General features: G+C 56.2%; 2 protein-coding genes across 3 annotated transcripts; one reads left to right on the forward strand and one right to left on the reverse strand.

Moving 5' to 3' along the window:
• On the forward strand, nucleotides 1-11,774 carry SLC15A3 (solute carrier family 15 member 3). The gene is made up of 8 exons (XM_010956378.3): nucleotides 1-617; nucleotides 3,801-4,090; nucleotides 5,984-6,131; nucleotides 7,487-7,597; nucleotides 8,308-8,476; nucleotides 9,941-10,099; nucleotides 10,915-11,070; nucleotides 11,560-11,774. The coding sequence occupies exons 1-8, from the start codon at nucleotides 54-56 to the stop codon at nucleotides 11,712-11,714; spliced, it is 1,752 nt and encodes a 583-aa protein (XP_010954680.3). The 5' UTR covers nucleotides 1-53; the 3' UTR covers nucleotides 11,715-11,774.
• Nucleotides 11,775-24,420, reverse strand: TMEM132A (transmembrane protein 132A). Of its 2 annotated transcripts, none has more exons than XM_074371957.1 (11): nucleotides 23,370-24,420; nucleotides 20,705-20,919; nucleotides 20,275-20,493; nucleotides 19,211-19,542; nucleotides 17,757-17,906; nucleotides 16,544-16,739; nucleotides 16,316-16,459; nucleotides 15,052-15,254; nucleotides 14,072-14,348; nucleotides 13,472-13,663; nucleotides 11,775-13,053 (listed from the first exon to the last, which is right to left on the reverse strand). In XM_074371957.1, exons 1-11 carry the CDS (start codon nucleotides 23,467-23,469, stop codon nucleotides 12,013-12,015), a joined length of 3,069 nt encoding a protein of 1,022 aa, XP_074228058.1. In that variant the 5' UTR covers nucleotides 23,470-24,420; the 3' UTR covers nucleotides 11,775-12,012. The 2 variants fall into 2 exon arrangements, with proteins under 2 accessions (XP_074228058.1, XP_074228057.1); XM_074371956.1 differs by having other exon boundaries at nucleotides 16,544-16,742.
• Nucleotides 24,421-24,552: the final 132 nt, after the last annotated feature.

Here is a 24,552-nt window from a genome sequence, read left to right on the forward strand (position 1 = left end):
GGGGTGCGGAGGGCTCGGGAGTCGGGGTCAGAGAAGCGCAGCGGAGGCCCAGGATGCCCGGGCCGCGCGTCCCGGGGGAGCCCCGCGAGCCCGCGCCCGGGGAGCGCCGGCCGCTGCTGGCGCGCGGGCCGCGGAGGCCCCGTCGGTGGTGGCGGGCGGCGGCGGCCGCGGTGCTGCTGGTGGAGACGCTGGAGCGCGCTGCCTTCTTCGGCGTCGCGGGCAACCTCGTGCTCTACCTCAACAGCGCCGACCTGCAGTGGGCCGGCGAGCAGGCGTCCCGCGCCGCGCTCGTCTTCCTGGGCGCGTCCTACCTGCTGGCGCCCGTGGGCGGCTGGCTGGCCGACGTGTACCTGGGCCGCTACCAAGCCATCGCGCTCAGCCTGCTGCTCTACCTGGCCGCCACCGGCCTGCTGGCCGCCACCGCCTTCCCTGACGGCCGCCGCTCCTTCTGCGGCGAGAGGCCCGCCTTGCCGCTGGAGCCCTCCTGCCACCCGCCGGACTGCCTGCACACCTCGCCCAGCCCCTACTGCGCGCCCACCCTCTACGCCGCGCTGCTGCTGCTCGGCCTGGCCGCCAGCTCGGTCCGGAGCAACCTCACCTCTTTCGGAGCCGACCAGGTGAGTGGCAGGAGGGCCCGCCCCTTCGGAAGGCCCAGGGCGTGAGGAAGGAAGGGGATGGCCGGGGAGTCAGGAGGTTCCGGCTGTCAGCGTGACCTCGGACAACCACTTCCCCTCTCCCGAATCCAGTTTCCTTATTTCAATGAAGAGGGGGTGCTAACTCCAACAATAAGGATGGCACCAGTGGTCATAACCATAGTTAGCCTTCTGTACGTGCCACTTTCAGTGTTTCAACTCATTTCATCCTCTTAACTACTTAGGAGGTAGGTAGTGTTATTATGTCCATTTTACAGATGAGGACACTGAGGTTTCAGGACATTAATCAACCAGTCCAAGGTCTCATAGAGAGCGGGTCAAAGAGCAGCGTAAATGAAGCTGGACTTCCGGCCCCAGCCGGAGCCTCATCTTTATGAGCTTTGGGGATCTGGGGGCTAGGGTGGGAGCAAGCCTCTTCCTGCCAGCTGGGCCAGAGGTTGTTCAGATCCCAGATCTGCCACTCACCAGCCAGACTGGGCCAGTAGCTTCACTTCTGAGCCTCTCTCTGTACCGTGTGGCCAGAGCATGGCACAGAGGAGAAATTCAATAGATAGATATTTGCTACATGAATGAGTAAACACCTAACAACATGGCTCTGTTTTGATAGCTCGACTCAGTGGGATATTAGACAGGAATTTAAATAATATGTAACATGATTTTTAAAAAACCACATATGATGTTAATGAGCAAAAGCAATGCAGAATTGCACACAGAACATGATCACAGCCGCGTGAAAAGACCAGGTTCATCTCCAAGAGGATGCAGTTTTAAACACATCTGTAGGGACTGTAAGTTTACACTTGGAAAAGGAACAAGATACCTATTTACCTTTTCCCCAGTGCAGTCAATGAAGCTTGACAAAATCTTCTTAGCTAATGGGTACGTGTATCTCTGGGTGGAAGGAAAGCAATGGGGTCTGAGGTTTGGGGAGTTATTGAAAGGGTGATGGGTACAGAGTTGCAGGGGGGAAGGTGGAAAAAATTCTAACGGTAGAGTATTCAGGTCCCTGGACTAGTACTGTTTTCCTAATTGTCTCTGTTTTCAAATGTTCCTTAATCGTAAGTATTACAAGTATAAAGGGGACATTTTTCAGGGAATCTTTGCATCCAGTATCCAACAGTCTCTAGTATCCTTGCCAAGGAGTCGCTCACCTGGCCTGTTTGGATCCCTTTGACGATGGGGAGCTTGGTGCCCCCAGGACAGCCCTGTTTATTTCTCAGCCAACATTGATTTTCCTTCAGACCAAGAGATCCCTAACATCTGCCAGTGTGAATCTCTCATCTTCCCTTAATTCTGCTCTTTCATTGATATCCCACCACACCCCCAGGTGCTCTTAACCTGTGCCCTTGACCTCACTGACCTCCAGAGGGCCTCAGCCATCTACTGCCTCCTGTCTCTCCCTCCTCTTGGTGGCAGAATTGGCCTCTCAGAAGACCACTGGGCCGACCTCTGGTGGCATCACACTGATAGCAGCTTCCCTGCACCCTGCTGTTTACTGAGCATGGATTTCAGGCGAAGCAGGGTGAGGCCAGGCTGGAATGCTGCCTTAGGGGTTTGGGCCTGATCCCTGGGACAGTACAGAAACACTAAAATGCCTTGAGGCAGGGATGGACATCACTGGATGAAGATGCTGTTAAAAAATAGCTCTGGCTACAGTGTAGAGGGTGGATGGGGGTAAGGAGTGGGCACACCAGAGCACTGAGGGGGCTGCGGTGGAATTCCGGACGGCAGTCGGACGAGGAGCATGGGTGGGAGGGGTTGGCACCATCTGGCAGACAGCTACACCCAGGAGCTGGGTGTTCAACACACTTGCTGATTTCAGAAAGGGCCATCCATCACTCTCAACAACGTGGCCGCTCATTTGGCGAGAACTCATTTATATCCTGAACGGGCTATCTGGTCTTCCCCTTAGAGTTGCAATTGTCATATTCATTTACATCCAATTAATAAATGGAGTGGCTGCTCATAATGGGACTTATTCAATTTTCTGCTTGAAAGTCGACAGCAAGGATTCTCAGTGAGTGTTCAGGCCCCTCCCTCCCTGTTGCCAAGAGGACCCCTCAGAATCTCCAAGAGGATGCAGTTTTAAACACATCTGTAGGGACTATAAGTTTACATTTGGAAAAGGAACAAAATATCTACTAACCTTTTCCCCGGTGCAGTCGATGAAGCTTGACAAAATCTTCTTAGCGAATGGGTACATGTATCTCTGGGTGGAAGGAAAGCAATGGGGTCTGAGGTTTGGGGAGTTATTGAAAGGGTGGTGGGCACAGAGTCATTTGTCCAGAGAAGTGACCTCCAGACCTCACTGCTTTTTAAAAGCGCAGATGCCCGGGCCCTGCCCAGACTTGCTGATTCAGAATCTGGGATCAGGGTGTGGGAGAGGTGGGGCAGTCAGTGCAGCTGACCCAAGTCAGCAGACCGGAAAGGGGCCTGGGGCCTGGCTGTTGCAGATCGATCCAAATCCTGGGTAAAGATTTTCAGCCCTTCTGCCCTTGCTGGGGGGGGGGGCCTGAATTTTTTAAATTTTCATCAGGCCAGACCCCGGCTGTGTCCGGGACTACTTCTGCTTTCCCTGATTACGCCAAATTTGTTTGACTGGGAGGCAAGTTGGGGTGGGGCACAATAGAAAGCTCTGTATCTCCAAATTGCAGAGGAAACTCTCAATTGCACTTCTACCTGTTTTTTCAGTAACATGCACAATTCATATTTAATAATGTGAAACAGACCTGAGCTCTTTCCTGGCTTTTTTTCTGCTTATGAAGGTGACACATGCTGTAGGTTGCTCAAAGACAAAGGGATAAATCAACTAGAAATGAACAAAATGGCATCAGAGACATCTGTTGTGTGTGCTACTTAGTGACAATAACAAAGCAATGTGTGTCAAAGGCATGAAGAAACAGCTGTGTCAAAATGTCCTGATCATTTACAAGTGACTTCTGAAAGAAGGATCTATTCATTCATTCAACAAATATTTATTAAGTGATCAGGGATTTATTTAGTGATCAGGGATTAAGAAAGTGCTAGGATGCCCACACGCTGACCCAAGAAGTGTCTCTGTGGGAGAGAGGGTGCAGGTACGGAGAGCACATCGTGGCAGGGTGTTCCCGCACCTCCTTGGCCCTCACTCTTACCCCTGCCTGCCAGGTGATGGATCTCGGTCGCCATGCCAACCAGCGCTTCTTCAACTGGTTTTATTGGAGCATCAACCTGGGTGCGGTGCTGTCGCTGCTGGTGGTGGCTTTTATCCAACAGAACATCAGCTTCCTGGTGGGCTACTGCATCCCTGTGGGCTGTGTGGGCCTGGCCTTCTTCATCTTCCTCTTTGCCACCCCAGGCTTTGTTACCAAGCCCCCCACAGGCAGCCAAGTGTCTTCCATGCTTAAACTTGCTCTCCAAAACTGCTGTCCCCGGCTGTGGCACCGACACTCTGCTAGGTAAGGAGGGGGGTCGAGGTGAAGGGACCACTGAGCCTGGAGAAGCTTCTCCTGGGGAGGTACAGTCCAGTTTAAAGACATTCTGGATCAGGTCCGGTGGTGGCCCTGTATGATGACCAGCTCTCCACTGGGCCAGCACTGCCTGCTGTGACTGAGGATGGGGACGGAGGTCAAGGTGGCAGTGGACTAACTGTGGAAAGTATGAGGACGTTAATGGTCTTGATAGTGATGGCGGTGATGAAGATAGGGATGATGGTGTTGTTAGCTCCGGTGATGACAGATGCTGGTAATGGTGAGGCAGCTGGATTATGAAAATGATGGCACCAGTGGAGCTTGCTGGGATAGAATTCTACACTATCTCCATATTAAGTATAAGAAAGTCTAAGAAGTCAGCCAGACTAGCTCCCTTTCCCATTAGCTGGCGTCGAAGGGAGGAAGGTTCTGAATGCCCTTGCATGTGCGTAATGACTTCCTTTTGCCCCTCTCTTCCCTAAGTTAATTGACTACTTACGCTAAGCAAACCTGCCCCCAGACCTTGGGCCCAGTTACAGTTCCTGTCAGTGGGATCTAGATCTAACCTGGTGTATTTCTGTAGGGTTTTGTTTTAATGGCCCATTGCTGCCTAGCAAACCACCCCAGAATTTAGTGGTCTAAGCAACCACTTTTTTTTTTTTTAATGATCTCTCACGATTCTGTAGGTGAGGGGCTCAGCTGAGCAGTTCTGCTTCTTGTGATGTTACAGAGGGGCTGCAATCATTTGGGGACTTGAAAAGGCTAGAGCACCCTGTTCGGCTCACTTATCTGGGTGGCAGTCGAAGTTGGCTCACCCCCAGGTGGCTGGAGCTCCTTACAGCAGGGTGTCCGGGCTGTGAAGGGAGGGAGCATTCCAAGAGGGAATGTTCCAAAGGGCAGAAAGTGGAGGCTGTTGGTCCCTTAAGGCCCTTTGGAGGTTTGGTAGTGCCAGAGCATCACTTCTTCCTCACTCTCTTGGTCAGCACAGCCACAGGCCAGCCCAGATTCAAGGGCAGGGCAAATAAACCCCACCTGTTAGCAGAGGAGTGGCGTCACATACTGGGAGGGGAGAAGCTGATGCTGGCCATCTTTGGGAAAAAAACCACACCGGTATCGTCCTTTTTGGAATCTCAAAAGATGAGGCAAGGCTCTTGGGCAAGAAGGGATTAGAAGCCTCTTAGGACAAAGGACAAAGGGTAAAGGATAAAGGATAAAGGTTGATCTTTCCTGTCTCCTAATTATGTTGCCTCCATCCCTCCCTCTCCATTTCTTGTTCTGTAGGGAGAGGGCTACCATGCTGCCTCCTGAGGAGGATGAACTTGGAGCCAGCACTGGGGGAATTTGGGTATCTCAAATTGGGACAGCTTCTCTCTCTGAATCAGGCATGGATGGGGGCTTCCCGGGTTCCCATGGCAAACTGGCACTCCAAGCCAAAAAATCCCCCAAGACTCTGCTGGCCACAGTCTCTGGTCTTACTTCCCCCCAGGACCTAAGGGGCCACAGCTCTAGGATGGAATGGGTCTTGATCGATGCCTTTGCTACAGAGATGATAGGGATAGTATTGACAGTGGCAGTGCCAGCACTGAAAAACTGATGGTGATGGTAGTGAAAACTCCATGCAGCGGATGGCTTTGGTGACGGGGATCACCTTACTAAGTGATGGTGGTGGGGATGCTGGCATTGGTGATGATAGTGATGATGACGAAGGCGATGTAATGGTGGAGTGGAGGAGGTGAGGGCGGTGATTGGGGAGGTGACGGCTCTGATAACTGGTGACAGGGGAGTGGGATTGAAGTAGGGGATAATGGTGGAGGTGGAAAGGTGGCCGTGGTGGCGGTGATGACAGCTGCTGTTTTATCTGCTGCCTCTATGGCCCCACAGAGACTCTCCAGGCGCCCATTTGCTGCCTGACCAGAGGTCTCAGCAGCCTGGCCCTTCCCCCCAAGAGGACATCGCCAACTTCCAGGTGCTGGTGAAGATCTTGCCTGTCATGGTGACTTTGGTGCCCTACTGGATGGTGTACTTCCAGGTGACCACCCCTGCCCTTTCACTCTGGGGGGACTGGTTCTCCAGTCCCCTCACTGGTCTCATCTCCCATCGTAGAAGCCCAGGGCATATGACAAGTGGGGAGGGGTTCACCAAGTGAACAGCTGCTACATAGCAGCTGGAGTGGGGCCTGGGGCAAAGCCATCCCAGTAATTAACCGCCCAGGTGGTATAGCACAGGGAACTCTGGAGACCAGGCTGAGGCCCAGTGACTTGGATACATCACCCCATCTCTCTGGGCCTCAGTTTCCTCATGTTAGACGAGAGGCTCGAACAGCTCTGCAACATTCAGATTCTCCAACTTGGCAACAGAGGCTCAGAGAAGGTGTGTCAGTTGCCCGAGGGCCTCCAGCAATTTAGGGGCAAGCTCGGTGCATTGAGCTTTACAAAAGCGGTTCCCCACCCTGGCTGTGCCTCAGAGTCACCTGCAGAGATTTTAAAAAATACAGATTCCCAAGTCCCACCCGAGATGACTGAAAGGGACTTGCTGGGGGGAGTCTGTAGTGTAATAAACCTCTCAGATGATGCTGACAGGCAGCCTGGTTTGAGAACCACTGCTTCCCCCCGCTCCCCAAGGGGAAGGTTATTGGGGTGTATGTGTGTGGGTGTGCGTGTGTGGGGTGGGCAGCAGCCTAACCCCAGCCTCTAATCCCTAGACCACAAGGTCACTGCCTCCCGCACCCCCATCATAGGGACCTGGTTTCAAGCTGCAGGAGATGGGGGTTATGCAAGGCCAGCCAGCTACTGGGAGAGGGGAGTGGGGGTGGCACAGAAGCAGAAGGTATCCATGATGGGACAGGGACATAGGGGGCAGAATGTGTATTTATGGCTGATCCCCAGTCATACCAGTTGTCAGAATAACGACATCCTTTCATACCAGTTGGCAAACAGCTGCTGCCCCTAGTAGCCCAAGTGCCCTCCCCTGCCCCCAGCCCTTCAGGGCCATTCTGGTGGGTCAGTGCCTATACAGTTCCCAGATGTCAACCTGTGGGACTCAGCTTGGCCTCAGTGTCAGATGAGAGCTCTCCGCAGGGACAGCCATGTCATTATCTTCCCCTTGTCAACAAACATTTATCCACGCCTACTCCGTGCCAGGCCCTAGAGACACGAATATGAGCCAGAGCAGCTGTGCTGGGCTCTGGAGTAAAGTTGCCCGCACAGTCCTCAGGCCTGGGAGCAGAGTGGAGGAAACTCCGGAGGGAGGAGGCTGGGAGAGGGGACAGCTGCCCAGCTGCCCTGTGCTACTGCTGGAAATGCCTGACTGGGCGCTGGGAGCCTCCTGGGGTGGAGGCGAGGGGCCAGATCTGTTCCAGCCTCGCCTCTGTCTCTCTCTCGGCAGATGCAGTCCACCTATGTCCTGCAAGGTCTTCACCTCCACATCCCGAACATCTTCCCAAACTACCCTGCCAACAGCTCTGTGGCTCTGAGAGCCCAGGGCAGCAGCTACAAGGTGAGAGAAATGTGCGTGTTCAATCCACAGGCTGTAGGCTTCCTCTGAGAAAAGGAGGAAATGAAGCTGCCACCCTCACCACCACCCCCAGCCGCAGGGCATCCTCAGGATACAGGAAAAGCACCTGGAGGCCCAGACATCCTGCCACAAAGCTCAACTCCTTGAAAGAATTCAGGCTAGCTTTGCTCCCACCCGCTGCTGCTCTGAAGTGGGTCCCACTGCCCAGCTTGCACCCCACCCTCAGATCAGGCACATGCAGGGTGTTCCTCAACTCGACCTGGCTCCCTCCCTCTCTGGGATACCTGGATGCCCAGACTGATACCTTTCACCAAGACTTTCCTGACCAGATCCCTGGCATTTCAGAGACTCTTAAAATCAAAGATCTTCAGAGCTGGCAGATAAATGACATACTTGCTACTAGACCTCCCTTCCTTGCCCATGGCAGACATCACTAATCAATCATGACATTTTTTCATGCTGAGCCCTGGAATGTTCCAGGCAGCCACTACCAATTGATAGATGTTAGAGGAAACTTATTTGCCACCCCGATCAAATCTGGCCCCTAGTAACATGGCTTAATAGTTTGCATTCCGGAGAGGAGAAAGGACTGATGCTGGGTCACCCAGGGACAGTCTGGATGGAGTCCAGGTCTCCAGCCCAGAGCACCTTCTGCTCTGCCAGCCTGCCTCTCTTGGTCCCTTCTTGCCCAGATCCCAGAAGCCTGGCTCCTCCTGGCCAACGTCGTGGTCTTGCTGATTCTGGTGCCAGTAAAGGACCACCTGCTCGACCCTTTACTGCTACGGTGCAAGCTGCTTCCCTCGGCTCTGCAGAAGATGGCACTGGGGATGTTCTTTGGTTTCACCTCCGTCATTGTGGCAGGTGTGTAGGCCGGAGTGGAGGGTCTTGGGGAGGGGGCTGGCCTTTGTCTATGGCCAGGGGAAGGCTGGCTCCACTCCAGGCTGATGCTGAAGCCATGGGCCTGGGGCAAGTACACCCTCCACCCATGGGTGCCAGTCTTGGCTTCTGGGAATGTGTGAGCTGAAGGAGACCCTCCTCCTTGAGTCCAGCCAGCCCCCACCTCATTTTGACAGATGAGAAAACTCAGGCCAAGAGAGGAAAAGATTCTCCCCAGTGGGATGTAAGCTCCATGAAGGCAGGCTGTTTGTTTCTTTTTGGCTATTCACTGCTACGAATAACGCACATAGGTGCTCAGTAATGTGTCGAATTTGTTTTCCAAAGACACACAGCCACTTACTGGTTTGGGGGCTTTTTTCAGAAGAGTACATATTATTTATTCTCTTCCTTCTAACATTTGAAAAGGATTTGAATCCACTTACAAGAAAGGGGTCTGGTAAAGAGGCTTTGTATGATGCTACTGCACAAACCTCGGCCCTTTTCACTACATGACTTAATGATCCTGAAGTTACTTCGAGTCTCTGAGCTTTAACATGGGGAGAGAAATTCATTCAGACCCTGTGCAGGGCCCAGGCTCAGTCCTCGTGGAATGTGGTCTAGCAAGAGTGTTGTGAGGATTAAATGAGATGAATCCGGTAAAGCATCCAGCACTGTGCCTGGATCACAGGGAGGAGCCAGAGGAAATGAAGGTCAATAAACAGTACTGTGTTACAAGGATGAAAAAGCAAACTAGATTCTTTTTCAGCTACGTGCTTTAGTGCGTTTCACCCTATTTCATTCTCACGATGATCCTGGGATTTTTATTCCCTCCTGTTGCATAAGCGAACTGAGTCTCAAAGAGGCTAAGTGATTGGCCCAAGGTCACACAGCTAGCCAGTGGCAGGCTCAGGATTGGAACCCAAATCACCTAATTCCATATTCAGTGTTCATTCCACTAGCGCACAGCTGTCTCCTAAGCAATGAAGGGGAAAGAGAGAAAATAAACTTGAAAGTCAGGTTAGAAAGCCTCCTGTACTACTTGATGCTGCAGTAGAGGAGTCATGTGATATCATGGAAACTGGGCCAGCTTTGAAACCAGACACACTGGGGTGCAAATCCAGCCCCAACTACTTATCAGCTGTGTGACTCTGGGCTGGTTGTTTAATCCAAATTTCTCTTTTGCATTTGCAAGAATGCGTATTAAATACCTAGCTCATAACAGGTTCTCAATTAATGAGAGTTGTTATTGTTATAGAGTGCAAAACCTAGTTCTGAGCTTCCTAGCAGCCAAGGCAAAAAGGGAAGGGTTGGAGGGCCACTGTTCTTTTCTTTACCTGCTGCCTAGTCAATCACTGGCTACTTAGTGAATATCCACTACATGTCAAGCTCTGTCATGGGCAAAGCTGCCTAGAGTGGGCCTGGCTGTAGTCTCCCTCTCTCCCTCACCAGGAGTCCTGGAGATGGAGCGTTTAGAATACATCAGTCACAACCAGACGGTGTCCCAGCAGATCGGGCAGAACATATACTATGCAGCACCACTGTCCATCTGGTGGCAGATCCCTCAGTACCTGCTCATCGGGATCAGTGAGATCTTTGCCAGCATCCCAGGTACCTTGGACCCCTCCCCAGCTCTCATACCAGTGATGGGCTCTGCCTGGTGGTGCCTTAATGTCAGAGGTCTCACGGGCACAGCCTCTGGAGCTTGTCTGAATGGAGAAAGGCAGGGTTTTCTGAGCAGGGCTGCATTCACCCAGTTGGGACTTGTCAGCATCTGGTTTGTGCCAGGCACCGTGACAGACATGGGGGCTCTGGAGGTGAATGAGACACTTCCCATACCAACTTCTCACACAGCCCCCCTGCTGCTGTGTTTTCCACCCTCTGTGTCTTTGACCTTGGTGTTCCCCCTGCCTCTGATCAGAAGTGAACTCCCACTTCCCCTTCAATTCCCAGTCTAAATGCTGTCTCCTCCATGAGGCTCTCTCCAAGGCCCCTAGGTAGTCGGGGTCCCCTCTGTCCTCCCTTTGTTCATTTGGCCCAGGGTAGAGGGAACAGAGCCGGGGAAAGACGTTGGGAGCAGATTTCCGAGGTTGAATCACAATGATATGGTGATGATGTTGAAGGAAGGCAGAGAGAGTGGGGGTTACAGTGAAGACAGGGCTGGCTCAGTGGTGCCATCACTGAAATGGGAGACCGGGGAGAAAGGAGAACAGGGGAGACAGAGCAATGTGGAGCATCCAGGTGGAGGTGTTCAGATGAGGGGATGAGCAGGGCAGAGGGTTATTGGTGCTTGGGTGTCGTCATCACAGCAGTCATTCAGGGAGGCCAGGGTGGAGGCTTGGTGGGGGTGGGGTGAGCGTTGTGGGGCCTGAGCCCGCTTTCTGCTCCTCCATTGGCCCCTTGGGTTTTCCTCCCTCCCTCTGCAGGCTTGGAGTTTGCGTACTCAGAGGCCCCACGCTCCATGCAGGGTGCCATCATGGGCATCTTCTTCTGCCTGTCGGGAGTGGGCTCGCTGTTGGGCTCCAGCCTGGTGGCACTGCTGTCACTGCCGGGAGGCTGGCTGCACTGCCCCCAGGACTCTGGTGAGTGTGGGAGCCTCCTGGGAATGGGACATAGGTGGAGGGAGGCTGGGAAAGGAAAGGTGGTGGCAACTGCTGTGTGCTTGACCCTAGGCAGAAGGAAGTGGCACACTAGACTCAGGAGAACAGAGTTTGAGCCCAAACTTGGCCCACTGCCCACAGCGTGGCCTCCCCTCCTGGGCCTCGATTACCCTGACCATCAAAAAGGGATCACTGAATGCAGCAGACCTCCAAGGGGCCTGCCTGCTTCTGGAACTCTGCCATTCTGGTTGAAGGGTCACCTTTCTCTGTGGTCCTTAATGTTTTAAGCCCCTCAAAGAAGAACCAGCTAACAGGGCATTGTAGACGCCACAGGGGACACCCAGAGCAGCCAGATGCCAGAGGGCCATCTGCCCAGTGTTTTCAGATCCCCTCCACTGCCCACTCTGGCTTCAGCTGCCATCCCCAGGGGAGCCCTGCCCTGACCCAAATGCCAACCCCTCCTTTCCCCAGGGAACATCAACAAATGCCGAATGGACCTCTACTTCTTCCTGCTGGCTGGCATTCAGGCTGCCACGACCATCCTGTTTATTGGGATCACTGGTCGCTATGAGAGGGCGGCCCAGAGCCGAGCCTCCCAAAGCTGTCCCAAGAGGGACAGTGGCTGAACACACCCCCGACCCTAGTCCCTCACTTCTCTCCCCCCAACATAGACTGCAGCAGTCCGCTAGGGTTTCCTTTTCAGTTTATTCCGTACCCAACATCAGGATGAAATGGGTCTCATAAGTAAGGGCCATGAGCCCTTCCTCACAACTGCGGTCCATGACAAAGGGCTGGGCGGAGGGGGCCTGGGGGGACTCCCTGCGAGGAGCCAGGCAAAGGACTCAGATTAACAAGCACTGGAGGAGGAGCAGGAGGCTACCGGGCTGGAAGCTGACAGCGCAGGGCCAGGCGAGGCCGGGAGGGTCAGGAGCTGCCCCGGATCCTCTCCATGTAGCTGCGCAGCTCCTCAGGGTCTTTCAGCCCCATGTCCTCACACACCCAGCGGATGTCCTCCTCGCCCGCCACCAGGATGGACTGCACAGCAGGGGCCCCCACGGGCTCCTCAGGCAGCTGGACTGGGGGTGCTGGTGCGAACGTCACAAACTCTACGCGCTTCCGCCGCCCCCCAGCTTCCTTCCTGGCCAAGGTGCTCAAAGAGCTGGTGGTGCCCCCAGCAGGTGCCTGGGCTGGGGTGGGGGCCTCCCCTCCTCCCCCACTCTCGCAGGGGCAGCTTCCCTCCCCTTTGGGCAGGCCAGGGGACTGCCGGTCCAGCTGGCGGCTCAGTTCCTCCTGGTCAGTGCCCAGCCAGACCCAGTTGTGGGGCTGGGGGGAGGCAGGGTCAGTGGCACTGTCAGGAGGCTCTTTGCGCTGGTAGCGCAGCACGAAGACCACACCATTGACCAGGAAGATGAGGATGGCCAGACAGAAGATGCCCAGCAGGGCGTACATGCCCAGCTCTAGGTCGGTGACCCGCTGTGGGGCAGGAACCATCTCCTCCTGTTCCTCCTCCTCCTCCCTAGCGTCTGCCTCCTCCTTTCTGGCCTCCTCCTCTGCCTGCTCAAACTTGCCCCTCACATCTCTGCTGCCCCCCAAGCTGCCTGCTGCCCGCCGTTCTCCACCCACACTGGCCTCCGGGGCTGGTGAGCTCCGAGCAGGCCTGGATGGGAGGGCAGGGGCAGGGGTGGGAGCAGGGGGCAGCCCTAGCCACGCGGTGCCAGAGGCCAGGGGCACACGGTGGCGGCCCCGGCGGCAGGGCTCAGGCGGGTGCAGAGCCACATGCAGGGGCAGCCCCTCAGCACCTGCCCCACTCACCACCACCCCGAGTTGGGCACCCCGCTCCTCGGCTGGCAGGACAGCACCGGGTTCCTCGGCCGAGACGGACAGTCCCAGGTCATGGTGGTCGTAGAGCTCAGCAGGGGCCAGGGTATGGTCAGAGAAGGACAGCCACAGGGAAAGGGCCACCTCCTGTGGGGCACACGGACACAGGCAGAGACACGCGAGGGCACGCACGCATGCACACAGAGACCACTCCCACAGAGACAGGCCACACGGAGGAGAGACCAGAGAGAAAACAGACACAGGCAGAGGGACAAAACACAGGGAGAGAGGGGACGTGTGTCAATCACCTGTCTGCCACTCAGCCCTGGGGTCTGAGTCATCGGGAGGGGCCTCAGTTAGAGCCATCTAATCAACCTCCCACTGCCACATTTCAGCCAGCCACTGCTTGATCCCCTCCAGCTGCAGAGAGCTCACTACCTTACTTACAGGGAGTCCGTCCTCATTCTGAAAACCCTAAGGTGAAGGGTGGAGGTACCTCCCATCCCTCTGTTATCAGTCCCCAGCTGGAGATGTTGACCTCCTCCCCCTAACCCACAGCTGTCACCTGCTTTGGGGCGGGAAGGGCTGACTGTGCCCAGCACGTGGCTGTGACCTCCCCGGGGTGGGCAGTGCCCCGGCTCAGGGCCAGTGAGATGCCCATCACCGGCTGCACCCGCAGCTCCAGCACTGAGACCTTGTCGTCCGTCACGGCCAGCGCCTGCTCCCCCAGGATGGAGTCAGACAGCGGGGAACGCACCTGAGGGTGAGAGGGAGCTGGAAGTTGAGGGGGGCCTCATACACAGACAGCTTCTCTGCTCTGAGAGCCCAGCACCCCCACAAAGGGATCTGGTTTGTACTCCCAGCATCCAAACAGGCTGCCTTCCCACCCACTGCACCCCAACCACACACCTTATACACACCTGGACCTCCATGCCACACCGAGGGGACAGTTCCTTCCTCTCTCAAGAGTCTCTCACATACCCAACCTCAGTCCTTCTTACTTTGAGGACTTCGCCCATTACACGAGCCACCAAAGTCTCACCCAATCCCTAATCCCACTGAGCTCATACCACCCCAGGTACAGCCCGGGCCCCTCCGACATTCTTCGCACCTGCCCACGAGCATGCTGGGAGGCACCCACACTCTTCTCAGGGCATCTGCTCACCTCAATGGAGGTAACACCGGGCTCCCGGCCCACCAGGACGCGGCCTCCCTCCAGCGAGGCCACGCGCGGGTCCTGCACGCGGGCGTGGGGCGCTACGAGGTGGGACACGTCCAGCAGCCAGTCAGGGCCGAGCAGGTGGGTGAGGCGGCGGCCGCTGTCCAGCGGGTGGGCGGCGAAGGGGACGAGGAAGCGCACGCCGGCGCGCTGGTACTGCAGGCGGCAGCCGCGGGCGCGCCGCTCGGCCTCCTCCGCGCCCGTAGCCTCGGGCTCCGGCGCCCTGCGGTGAGGGGCGGCCCGGGGGCGGGGCGTCAGTGCGGGCTCTGCCCCCAGCCCGCCGGGGCCCCACCCACACTCCTAATGGGAGCACGTTCTTCACGCTCCGCCCACAGCCGCACCTCTGTGGCCAGGCCCTTCCACCTGCAGACGCCACGCCCCAGTTCGGTTCCTGCTTGGTGCCTGTGCCTATCCATCAAGCCACTCTTGCCCTCCTCTTGCTCCTTATTGGAACTCTGGCCAAGGGGGAGGTGAGGAGACCCTCTTACGGGGGAGATAGATCTACGAGTGCTCACTCTTTGGAGGGTCAGATTACAGAGGCCTGAGGCCACCTCACCCTGGGGCTCTGGTAGGATCCCCTCAATGTTTACTGAGCTAGCTAGCATCTTAGGCTCAGAGGACACAGCAGTGAACAGAACAGACAAAACCCCTGCCTTCGAGGGCTTACATCCTAGGGGAGGAGTGCGGACAGGGTAGGTGGACCGCAAACAAGATTAATCCGATCAGGTGGTATATTAGAAAGTGATACGTACTATAGAGAAATGAGGCAGGGCAGGAGGTGGGGGAAGGGAGCTCGGCAGTCACAAATAGCGGTCAGAGGCTCGGTGAAGACCCCAGCTCGGGCTTCTGGCTGTGTCCCCTGCACCCTCCCTCAATCCCAGAGCGACTTCGCCAAGGCCTGCTAGTTTCCTCAGGCCTCTACTCACCCTTCCGCTGGGCCAGGTACCCTCCAGCCTCGGACCTGCTCGAGGGTGGTGTCGGTCAGCTCAATGCGCAGGGGCAGCAGCGGGGCCCACACGGTCAGCCGCAGTGAGGCCCGCAGCCGGCGCCACCAGAAGTCCACCCGCAACCCTCGAGCGCCCCGGCTCTCCTTGCCAGCCACAAACACAGCATCACAGGCCTCTGACACCTGTGGGAGGCAGAGGGTAGGGGATGGGCTAAGCCAGGGCAGACAGGTGTGGACCAGAGGGGTACAGCTGAAATTCACTCTATATTTTACTATAATGCATGTCCTTGGATTAAGATTTCACCAGGCAGCCAATATCCGCTCCCTGAGGAGGAACCAGGACTTCCCTGAGTTCACCTGGGGCTCATCTGGGGAAACTGGCTATTTGCAGATAACAGAATCCACCCCCCCCCCCCAAACACACACACACCCTCTGCAGGAGAGGGTTTGAATCTACAACTTTGGCTCCTCATTCATGCTGGCCTCTGGCTTTGATGCTAGAGCCACCAGCTACAAGTGAGTAGGCAGAGGCTGAGGGCAAGGCAGCCTCATCCACCAGAGAACCATGTACCCAGAAGCAAAATGCTGGTCCAGGTAGCAAAAGACACTTCCATTTGGGCAGCCAGGATTTAGGAAACTCAAGCTCTGGGCTTCCCTTCTAAATAGGGAAAGTTGCCCTGCCCTTTTTTTTTTTTTTTTTTTTTTTTTTTACCTCATGGGTCATTACAGGGCTTCAATAATAGTTCACTCTTTTTTAGCATTCTATAATGATTTTATTGCCCGATTATGATAACGGCAGTAGCTGCCGCTGTTTCAGCTCCTGCTGTCTGCTGGATACTGACTTAGAGTGCTTTTCATTCTGACAACATCCCTAAAATATATTCCCATTTTGAAGCGTAGGAGACTGAGGCACAGAGAGGTTAAGATACTTGTTCGCAATCACATGCTAGCTGATAACAAAGACTGGTTTCAGACGAAGACTTTCCCATCCCAAAGTACATGCTCTTAACTCTTCCACATCAGTTCATCTGCCAGTGCAGATTGAATTGGGGGCTGCTGGGGTCACACAGCTCCCACTTGACTCTGGAGAGAGGTGGTGGGGATAAAAGCTGTGGTTCCCCTTGTGAGGTTACTGGCCTCAAGAGGCAGCTGTTCTCTTGGGGACCTGAATGGGGAAGGAAAGCTGTGTGTGCATCACACATGCACAAATGCATAGTCACACACGGATGGCACATGCCACTCACCTGCAGCACCTGTGTGTTGGCCGACTCGCAGCCGATGTGCTCTGTCACCTCCACCAAATCTCCCCCACTGTCCACGGTGACAAGGCGCACGGGGACCCGCCGTGGCACTCCAGTCAATGGTGCCGTGTTCACCAGCTCCTCGGCCTGGGGGTGCAATAGGCACTCAGCCCCAAGCTCCTCACCCCACTTGGCCCCCAGCCAGGCCAGGTAGAGGTGGGGACCCCTTACCTTGGCCAGTGGGATGAGGGCTCTTATGTCCCGCTCCGACACCAGGATCTCCCACACCATTTTGTCCTTTTCTGCTTCAGGGGCCTGGCCTGGGTACTCCAGCTGCCATGTGACAGGGCGAGTGACTGACACGCCCCCACTAGTGCCATTCTCCACCAAAAAGTCCACCCACAGGAACTCGGACAGTTCAAGGGGGCTGCTGGCCAGAAGAGAGAAAATCTGAGCGCGGGCTAGGCGGCCAGCCACTGTTGTGAGCGCGTCCTGAATTCATGTGGTATGTCCTATGATTATCCCCATTTTACAGATGAGGAAACTGAGGCACAGAGGTTATATAACTTGCCCAAGGTCACACCGTGAAAGGTGGCAGGACTGGGATCAAACCGAAGCATCCTGGCTCCAGAGCCAAAGTTCTTATTGGCTCTTGGCCTATTACCACATCTTGGATGCCTGCTGGCTTTCGTGCCTTCCTAGACCCTGCTCCATTCAGACCTCTCTGCCTTCCACATAAAGCACCTGATGTCAATTTTTACCAAGGAGGAAGATTCGCTTCCAATCCCCAGGACTGGCACTTGACCCTGAATAATAACCTTGCAGTTTCTTTAGATCAAGCACCTACTATGTGCCAGAAGCTGGCCTGGATGCTTGCTATGCAGTATCTTATTTCACAAACCTTAAGGGGTGCATTATTATCCCCATTGACAAGTAAGGAAACAGAGGCTCTGGTGGTAGGGAGGCAGGGGGTGGGGTGGTTAAGTGGCTTGCCTAAGTTATTTATCCAAAAAGTATCAGAACCAGGATTCAAACAGGGGCTACAAAACCCATGGCCTTGCCAAGACCCAGGGCATGAATAAGAAGCATTCATAAGTGCTGAGAACTGCAACTAGGCTTTTGGGGGAATATTAGTTACCCAGAAAGAAGGACCTGTTTGGTGGTGGGAGGCAGGGTAGTGGCAGTGAGGGCTGTGACTGGATGGCCAGGACAGGTCACTATCACCTGGAATGGGACTCACACTCACCATACCTGGCATGTGGCTGGGAACTGATAAACAAGAGCTGAGTGAATGAACGAAAGGTGTGTCTGCTTTGTGCTGCTCCCTCTTGGGTCAGCCTACATGGGCATGGCAGCCCCCTCCCCTTGGGCACCAGAAATCTGCCCACTAGACCTCTGGGACCAACCCTCTCCACTCTGCCCCTTGGAGGAGGGAAGTACCTACCTGGAGTCTGGCCCCGAGGGCCCGGCACGGTGACAGGTGATGAGGGTGGTGTGATGCTTGGAGCCCTTGAAGCGGTCCAGCTTGGCAGCCCAAAGTGTGGGTTGGGCAGGGCGGGCAGCCGTCACAAGCAGCCCCTTCTTTACCTTGATTCTAGGGGAGAGGACACAGGTCCAGTTTGTTGAGGGGGTGCTGAAGTGCGGACTGGATCGGTGGGAGCAGGTGGGGGAAGACAAGGGGCTCTGGTCTGAATGACCTACTTGCCATCCTCCAACCCAGAAGGACCCCATCTCAACACAGGTCATGCCAAACAGCTCTACCTGACTCCCCACTGCCCACAAGGTCAAGTCTCAGCCTGGCATTAGAGGCCCTCTAGGGTCTGGTCTAGTTTCTTCTTCAGCTGTGACATCTCTCCATGCAGTCGTAGCTTCAGTGGTACCCAGAGTACACATACATGATGCCACTTGTGCCTCTAAGCCTTTGCTCAGGCTGTGCTTTCAGCCTGGTCTGCCCTGCCTTTCTTCACCCGCTCATTCGTCAAGTCTCCAGTGACACAAACACCATCTCCCTTAGAAAGCTTTCCCTGCAGCAGAATGAATTTCCCCTTCCTCCACCCCTCAACCCAAGCCCCTGCAGCACTTCATAGTTTCATTAGAGCATATAATCCAGTCCCTGCCCATCCAGCCCTGCTCTATACCACTGGAGGGGACTGGGCCTTGCTCCTCTCTGAAGCTCCAGAGTGGAGACACAGGGCTTGGGGTATTTTAAATGTCTAGGAAAGATCTAACAATAGTACAAGAGAGCATAGGAGGGCATGAGAGACAGAGAGAAGGGACGGACACCTGCGAGAGAGAGGGATGGGACATACACAAACCTGATTATGGGATAGACAAGTCATACTTTGCAAATCTTTGTCAGTGAGATTGAGGAGGGAGACTGCTTTAGGGGGACTCCCTGCAGAATGGGCAGGAAAAGGAGGGCCTTCCTATGGGGAGGAGCCAGCTCTGTCCAAAGACTAAGGACCCATGGTCCATCGGGAGAAGATGCAGATGAATGGGACTGGGGCAATTACCTCTCCTGGGGCATCAGAGCATTAACCATACCCAGGCACTGCACTTTACAGTCTCTAAGCCCTCTCCTGTTTCCCCTCCCTGGAGCTGTGCCTCCCTGTGAGGCAGGCAACATCAGCCCCACTGAACAAAGGAGTCTTAGGGTAGTGCCAGAGGGAGGGGAGCTTCCTACTTCTGAGTGCAAGTTAAGGGCTGTGCCCAATGGCTGGGTCCTGCCAGCTGCCAGGGCAATCACAGCACATGGGCTGGAGGGGAGTTTGCGGACCCATGATTTGCAGCCGTCAAGGATTCTAGTAAGGAGTCCAAGAGGAGGAGGCACCTGCCAGGTCTTCCTGCAGAGGTTCCTGTCTCTGACCCCCGCCTCCAGACCCCGGGCCCATTGCTCACCGCAGGGTCAGGACACTGGCTGTGAAGTTGTGCCGAAGCAGGAGGGTGGCACTGAAGAGCTGGCCAGGCCGCACGGGCATGTCAGGCACCCGCAGGGTCACTGCCTCATCCAGGGGCACCTCTTGGTACTGTGGGGGGTCTGCTGGGTGCAGCTCCACGCTGCCCACTGGGAGGGCCTGCTCCCTGGGGTCCTCCTCCCCGCCAGGGCCACAGTCCCCAGGGCCCTCGGATGCAGGCTCCAGGGTGTAGGCCAGCTCGGCCCGCGTGGCTGAGCCCTGGGAGAACCAGTGTGAGGGGAACTCCAGCTCCACCACGCAGGCGCCCAGGGTTGGCTGCAAACACAGAAGGGCCATGGTCAGTGTGTTGGGGGAGGGGAGTCCTAGGCCCCAGAGCTGGAGGGGTCCATGAAAGCAAGGCCAGCATGGGCCAGAGATGCATCCCAGGTGACACAGCCAACCAGTGACATGACGGGCTGGGTCTCAGAATGCATCCGCTGGCCTCTCTTCTCTTTAGGAATAATCTCATTCCAAAGTGAGCCAATCCCAACGCCTCCCCCTAAACATGCTCCAGGACCGCCCTGACTACAACGCAGGCTTCTCAGAATCCCAGAGCCCACAGAACACCTCTCTCCGGTGGACTCCTGGGCAAGACTCCAAAATAGCGGAAACTACAATAATAAAAGTAATGCTAACAATATTATACACCCTCACTGAGGGCCTGCCCTGGTGCCTGGCCTTGTGCTAAAAGCCATTCTTGCATCCATTTCAATTATTCTTTATTCCAACTCCATAGAAGGGAAGAATTATTACCCCATTTTACTGATGAGGAAACTGAGTTTCAGAGAGATTAAGTTACTTGCCCAAAGTCACAATGGACTGAACCCCTTATGGGGCCCTAAATAACCCTTTCACGGGACCCCGTGAAAGCTCGCAGAGCAGGAGTGGAGTCAAGTGGTCCGTGACTTCCAAACTTCCCAGGAGTGGTGAGCCCTCTCTTCCCTATGCCGGGACCACACTGTGGCTGGCATGGTGACAGGGCCAGCCCAGGTGGGCCCTCCCGCTCACCTGGAAGCGGCAGGCTCGGTGAGCCGTGCCTGCCGGGTGTGTGGCGTGGAGCCGGGCACAGGGCAGGCTGCCGTGTCCTGGTGGCCAATCTTGCCCTTTGAGGTGGAAGAGGATGCGGGCGTGGGGCTCCGCTGGGGTCACGGCCGCTTCCACTAACACGGCTCGCACGTCCCATGGGACTGGCCGTTGGTGTGGTTCAGTGACCCGAGGAGGGACCACCTGGAGGGAGAAGAGGGTGCTCAACAAAGCAGTGGTTGGGGAAGACAGGCTCCAGGCTTCATATCCCAGGCTGGCAGGAGAGACTTTATGGGCCTCCTTTTCCCCTCTGGAAAAGGGGGAGCACAGCCAGGGCTGGGAAGGGCCCTGAGACCCCAGCAGACTGCATTTCTGAGTCCTGAGAGCCCAGGAGACTCTGGGGACCCCTCCTTACCTGCTGGGTGGCAAAAGGTGGGTAGGAGGCCCGGAGAAGTGGCTGGGCCCTGGGCCAGGGCTGGAGGAGCAGAAAGGTCTCAGATCTGGAGCCCAGAGAGGAGTTGGCAGGTGGGTAGTGGCCCACCTGCTGCACGCGGAAGTGCTCTGGGGCATCCAGGAGCTCCAGGGCTGCTGGCAGGTAGACTGGGTCCAAGGGGTCCTGGTCACAGGCCACTGCAGAGGGAGAAGGGGTAGAGATGGTGACAGATTCAGAACAGGCAGGGACTGAACTGAGCTTTGTCCCAGGGCTGGTAGTCGTGGGCAGTGGAGGAAGAAAGGGGTTAAAAATGTCCCATCCTCCCAGGATGTGGTGGGGGAGGGGAATCTCCCCATTGCACAGATGAGGTAACTGGGGCCAGGATTTGAATCTACATCCAGGACTGACTGCCAGCTTTGGAGTTGTTCTTTCTTCTGCCTTCCACAGACCCAAACCTTCCTCCCTCCAGCAGAACTGCAGAACCCTCTCAAAGTCTCCTTCTCCCCCATTCCTGCCCCCTACCTACCTGCCTCGACACCGAGGCATTTGTGGGGTTCAGCACTCCCCAGGCAGGGTCTGTGTGATAAAAGATGGTGACGAGGTGAGCTTTGTAGAAGTAGAGACCCTTTCTCTGCCCCTAGGTCCTTGGCCAGACTTGGCTGGGCAGCCATCCTCCCGCCACGTCATCACCATGGCAACTTGCACTGGTTTCCCAGACTTACTCGCTTCATCCCAACAGCATATTGGAGTGCAAGACTGGGATGAGGGAGGGGCATGGGAACATGAGCCTGGGGAGTATTCAACAATCAGAAGGGCAAAGGACCCCTAAGACCATATTTGGTTTGTACCAACAGACTATTAGTCTAATAACAATAATTAACATTTTTTGAAAGCTAACTGTATGCAAGCTACTATTTTAAACACTTTACCTGTATGAACTCTTCCAGGTTTTGTAACAGCTCTGAAAACTAGCTTCTATTACTATTAATCCCATTTTATGGTTGTAGGAAATGAAGCTAAGAGGTTCAAGGACTTGCCTGGGGTCTCACAGCAGGAGCGTGGTGGAGCTGGGAGTCAGAGCCCAGGCAGCAAGCACTAGGCTACCATGCCCCTCCACCCTCCACCCCTCTCTCCACCCTTCTTGCTTTCCAACTGCTTGCTTTGGGCCTTGCTCCCTAGACTGGGTCTCCCCTCCTCTGCTAGGTGGCGCCTCCCTCCACCTTTAAGGCCATGAGTGAATGTCACCTCCTTCCTAAGGAAACCCTCCTTGATTGCTTGCCCTCCCACCAGTCCCCTGCCTTTTGCATCCCTGTTTGCCTCCTCTGAATGAGTTATCTTGCTGTCTATCAGCCAGGAGCCTTGTCTTACTCATAACAGAATCCCTCACCCTTGGAGAGGATGTTCTGGGAGGCTGGAGACCTGTGTTTACTTCCTAACTCTCCCTCGATGAAGCTTGGGTCAGTCATTTAACATCCTAGAGCCTCCGCTTCCTCACCTGTAGGATGAGCATTTAGTGACACAGTGGATGGGGGAGGGAGGGCTTTGTAAACGGTGGCACGCTGTCTGGAGGAGGGGTTATTGCTGCTGCATAATGGATGTGACAAGGCTTTCCTCATCGCCCTGTGTAAGGGGTTATTAGGGCTCCTGCTGGGTCCCCTGGGGAGGGGAGCAGGTGGCTGAAAGCAGCCCTAGAACCAGTTCGATCTCTCTCCACTGCTGGGCAGGGGAACTTGATGGTTTCAACCTCCTTCAAGACCCTCCCCACCCAGGAGCATGTGGCTGAGAAGCTCCACCCCCCCCTCCCCAAATGTAACAGGTGAGTGACTATGGCTCCCTGGGGGCAGACCCTGGCTTCTGGTCCTCTTCCTACCCCATTGCCTGGATAATTACAGGATGCTCTGTGGCCTGACTCCCACGGACTCCCATCTGCCAGATCTCGGCTCTCCTGTCCAGAGGGGAGGGGCAGAGAATGCTTCACTATCCCCCACTCTCTGTGGAATCATCCACCTAGCAGCCTCAGCTCATGCCAAGGGCAGTCTGACTCCCATGGGGAGGGGGATGGCACAGGGGAGGCGCTGCCCCTTCTTCCAGTGATCCCCATAAGGACTCAGGAGGGTACGGATGGGGAATTCCCTGGAGACTCCAAGGTCAGAGAGCTCCGTGGGGCAGGGGGAAAGCAGCTGTGGATGTCGCAGGTCCTAGGCAAAGAGGCTGCTTCCCGTTCCGTGGGAGCTGGGTTGATGGTGGCAGGAGCAGGCTAGGAGCCACGGGGCTGCAGCTCTCTGGACGGCAGATTAGGGAGTTGGTGTTTGCGGGTCAGCGGGCAGCCAGGTTAAGCGTCCCAGTTGGAGGGGAAGCTCGCGGCGAGATTGGCGGGACGGCGGTGAGAGCCGGGGGACCCGGCTAGTTCTGGGTCGGGAATGAGTTGCCTGGTTATGCAAGTGAGGGAGGCGACAGAGGCGCGTGGCTGGAGGCACGATCCCGTGGGGGTGAGACCTCTCCAACCCTCAGGGCATGCTGCGGGGCGACCCCGCTCAGGGTTTAATCCGAGAACTCGCAGGTTCCCGGCTCCCGGGCATCCCTCGCGCCCGGCCTCGGCCCGGGCCCAGCTGCCCCTCGCCCCGCCCCGCCCTCCCCTCCCGCTGACCTCTCACGACGTCCAGGGCGAGGGCCACCAGGAGGCAGAGCCAGGGGCCGCAGGGCCCCCGGGGAGCCGCTGCCGCGCGCCCCGCCATCCGGGCGCACATCCTTCCCACGGAAGGAGGGGACTAGGCGGGCGGCTCAGGTGGCCGCAGTCAGCCGGGCATCTCCCGCGCCAGCTCCGCGCCGGCCCGACCCAGGCGACTGGGTCCCCGATGGTCCGCCCGCCCCGCGGCCGCAGTTCCCAGACAATGGAGCGGGAGCTGGAGCAGGAGGGTGGGAGGGAGCGAACGCGGCACACGGGCTGCCCTCCGCCCCACCGGGTCCTAGTGCCCTACGGATCCGGAGCCCCCGAGCGCCCCCGTGCTAGAGGTCAGGAAGAATGCCGCTTCCCTGGGGACTGAACAGCAGGGGACTGAACGCCTCTGCCAAGAGGGATGGCGACGTGTTCTATTCACTGCCTCTCGGAAGCTCCCGACCAAGGAGAAAAAAGCCTCTTCCTCTGCCTCACCCCCACCCTACAAGCGGCTCACCTATAAAGGGATCTGACACTTGAATCAGAACCAGAATTCAGCGACAGAAGGCACCGAGCTGAGAGGTGGAAAGGGGATGAAAGGGGGCCAGTAGAGCCAGGTGACAACTGTCTAGGCCTGCCCTGAAAGAGGAAGGACTCCAGGTGCAGCAGCGGGAGTTTCGTGTCCAGCCCCCTTCCTGGGAGAAGCATGTGGGTCTAGAAAGGGTGAGGGCTGGTTTCTGCTCCTGACCAAAGGCCTGCCTCCTAGGTCCCAGCCTTGCCCGCCAGGCAGTGTTGGGAGAGGCGCTGAGTGGGGCATCTGGCTGCACATTAGCCTCTCCTGGTGCTGCTTAACAAGGAAAACCACGCTTGGGCCACTCCACAAAAAGACTGCTCCTATCTGTAGGCTGGCTTGAGAACCATGGTGTAGAAACTCCTGTCTGATGGGGAAGCAGGGAGGGCAGGCAGGCCTCTCTCTGGCTGGGGGCCAGCCTTCATGGCTCCTGCACACAGGGGTGGAAGGGGTACTTCCCTCCACCTCCCCCCACAGGCACACGATTCCAACAGAGCTGGTCAGTTCCTGGAAGTTTGGTAACGGGGGCATGCCCTCCTCATTCCTCACACTCTTGGAGGGAAGGGTACCTGGTACCAGCCTTCTTCTGTGCTCCCTCCCTTT

The sequence above is a fragment of the Camelus bactrianus genome, chromosome 10, assembly GCF_048773025.1.
Source record: "Camelus bactrianus isolate YW-2024 breed Bactrian camel chromosome 10, ASM4877302v1, whole genome shotgun sequence".
NCBI classification, from domain to species: domain Eukaryota; kingdom Metazoa; phylum Chordata; class Mammalia; order Artiodactyla; family Camelidae; genus Camelus; species Camelus bactrianus.

Excerpts from the sequence above, each read along its gene's own strand:
- SLC15A3 (XM_010956378.3), top strand. The coding sequence starts at position 54 with ATGCCCGGGCCGCGCGTCCCGGGGGAGCCCCGCGAGCCCGCGCCCGGG. Across the intron at positions 6,132-7,486 it reads ACTGGATGGTGTACTTCCAG|ATGCAGTCCACCTATGTCCT; the intron begins GTGACCACCCCT and ends CTCTCTCGGCAG. Across the intron at positions 10,100-10,914 it reads GATCTTTGCCAGCATCCCAG|GCTTGGAGTTTGCGTACTCA; the intron begins GTACCTTGGACC and ends CTCCCTCTGCAG.
- TMEM132A (XM_074371956.1), bottom strand. The coding sequence starts at position 23,469 with ATGTGCGCCCGGATGGCGGGGCGCGCGGCAGCGGCTCCCCGGGGGCCC. Across the intron at positions 13,664-14,071 it reads CCGGTGTTACCTCCATTGAG|GTGCGTTCCCCGCTGTCTGA; the intron begins GTGAGCAGATGC and ends TCTCACCCTCAG. Across the intron at positions 13,054-13,471 it reads CCCTTCCCGCCCCAAAGCAG|GAGGTGGCCCTTTCCCTGTG; the intron begins GTGACAGCTGTG and ends TGTGCCCCACAG.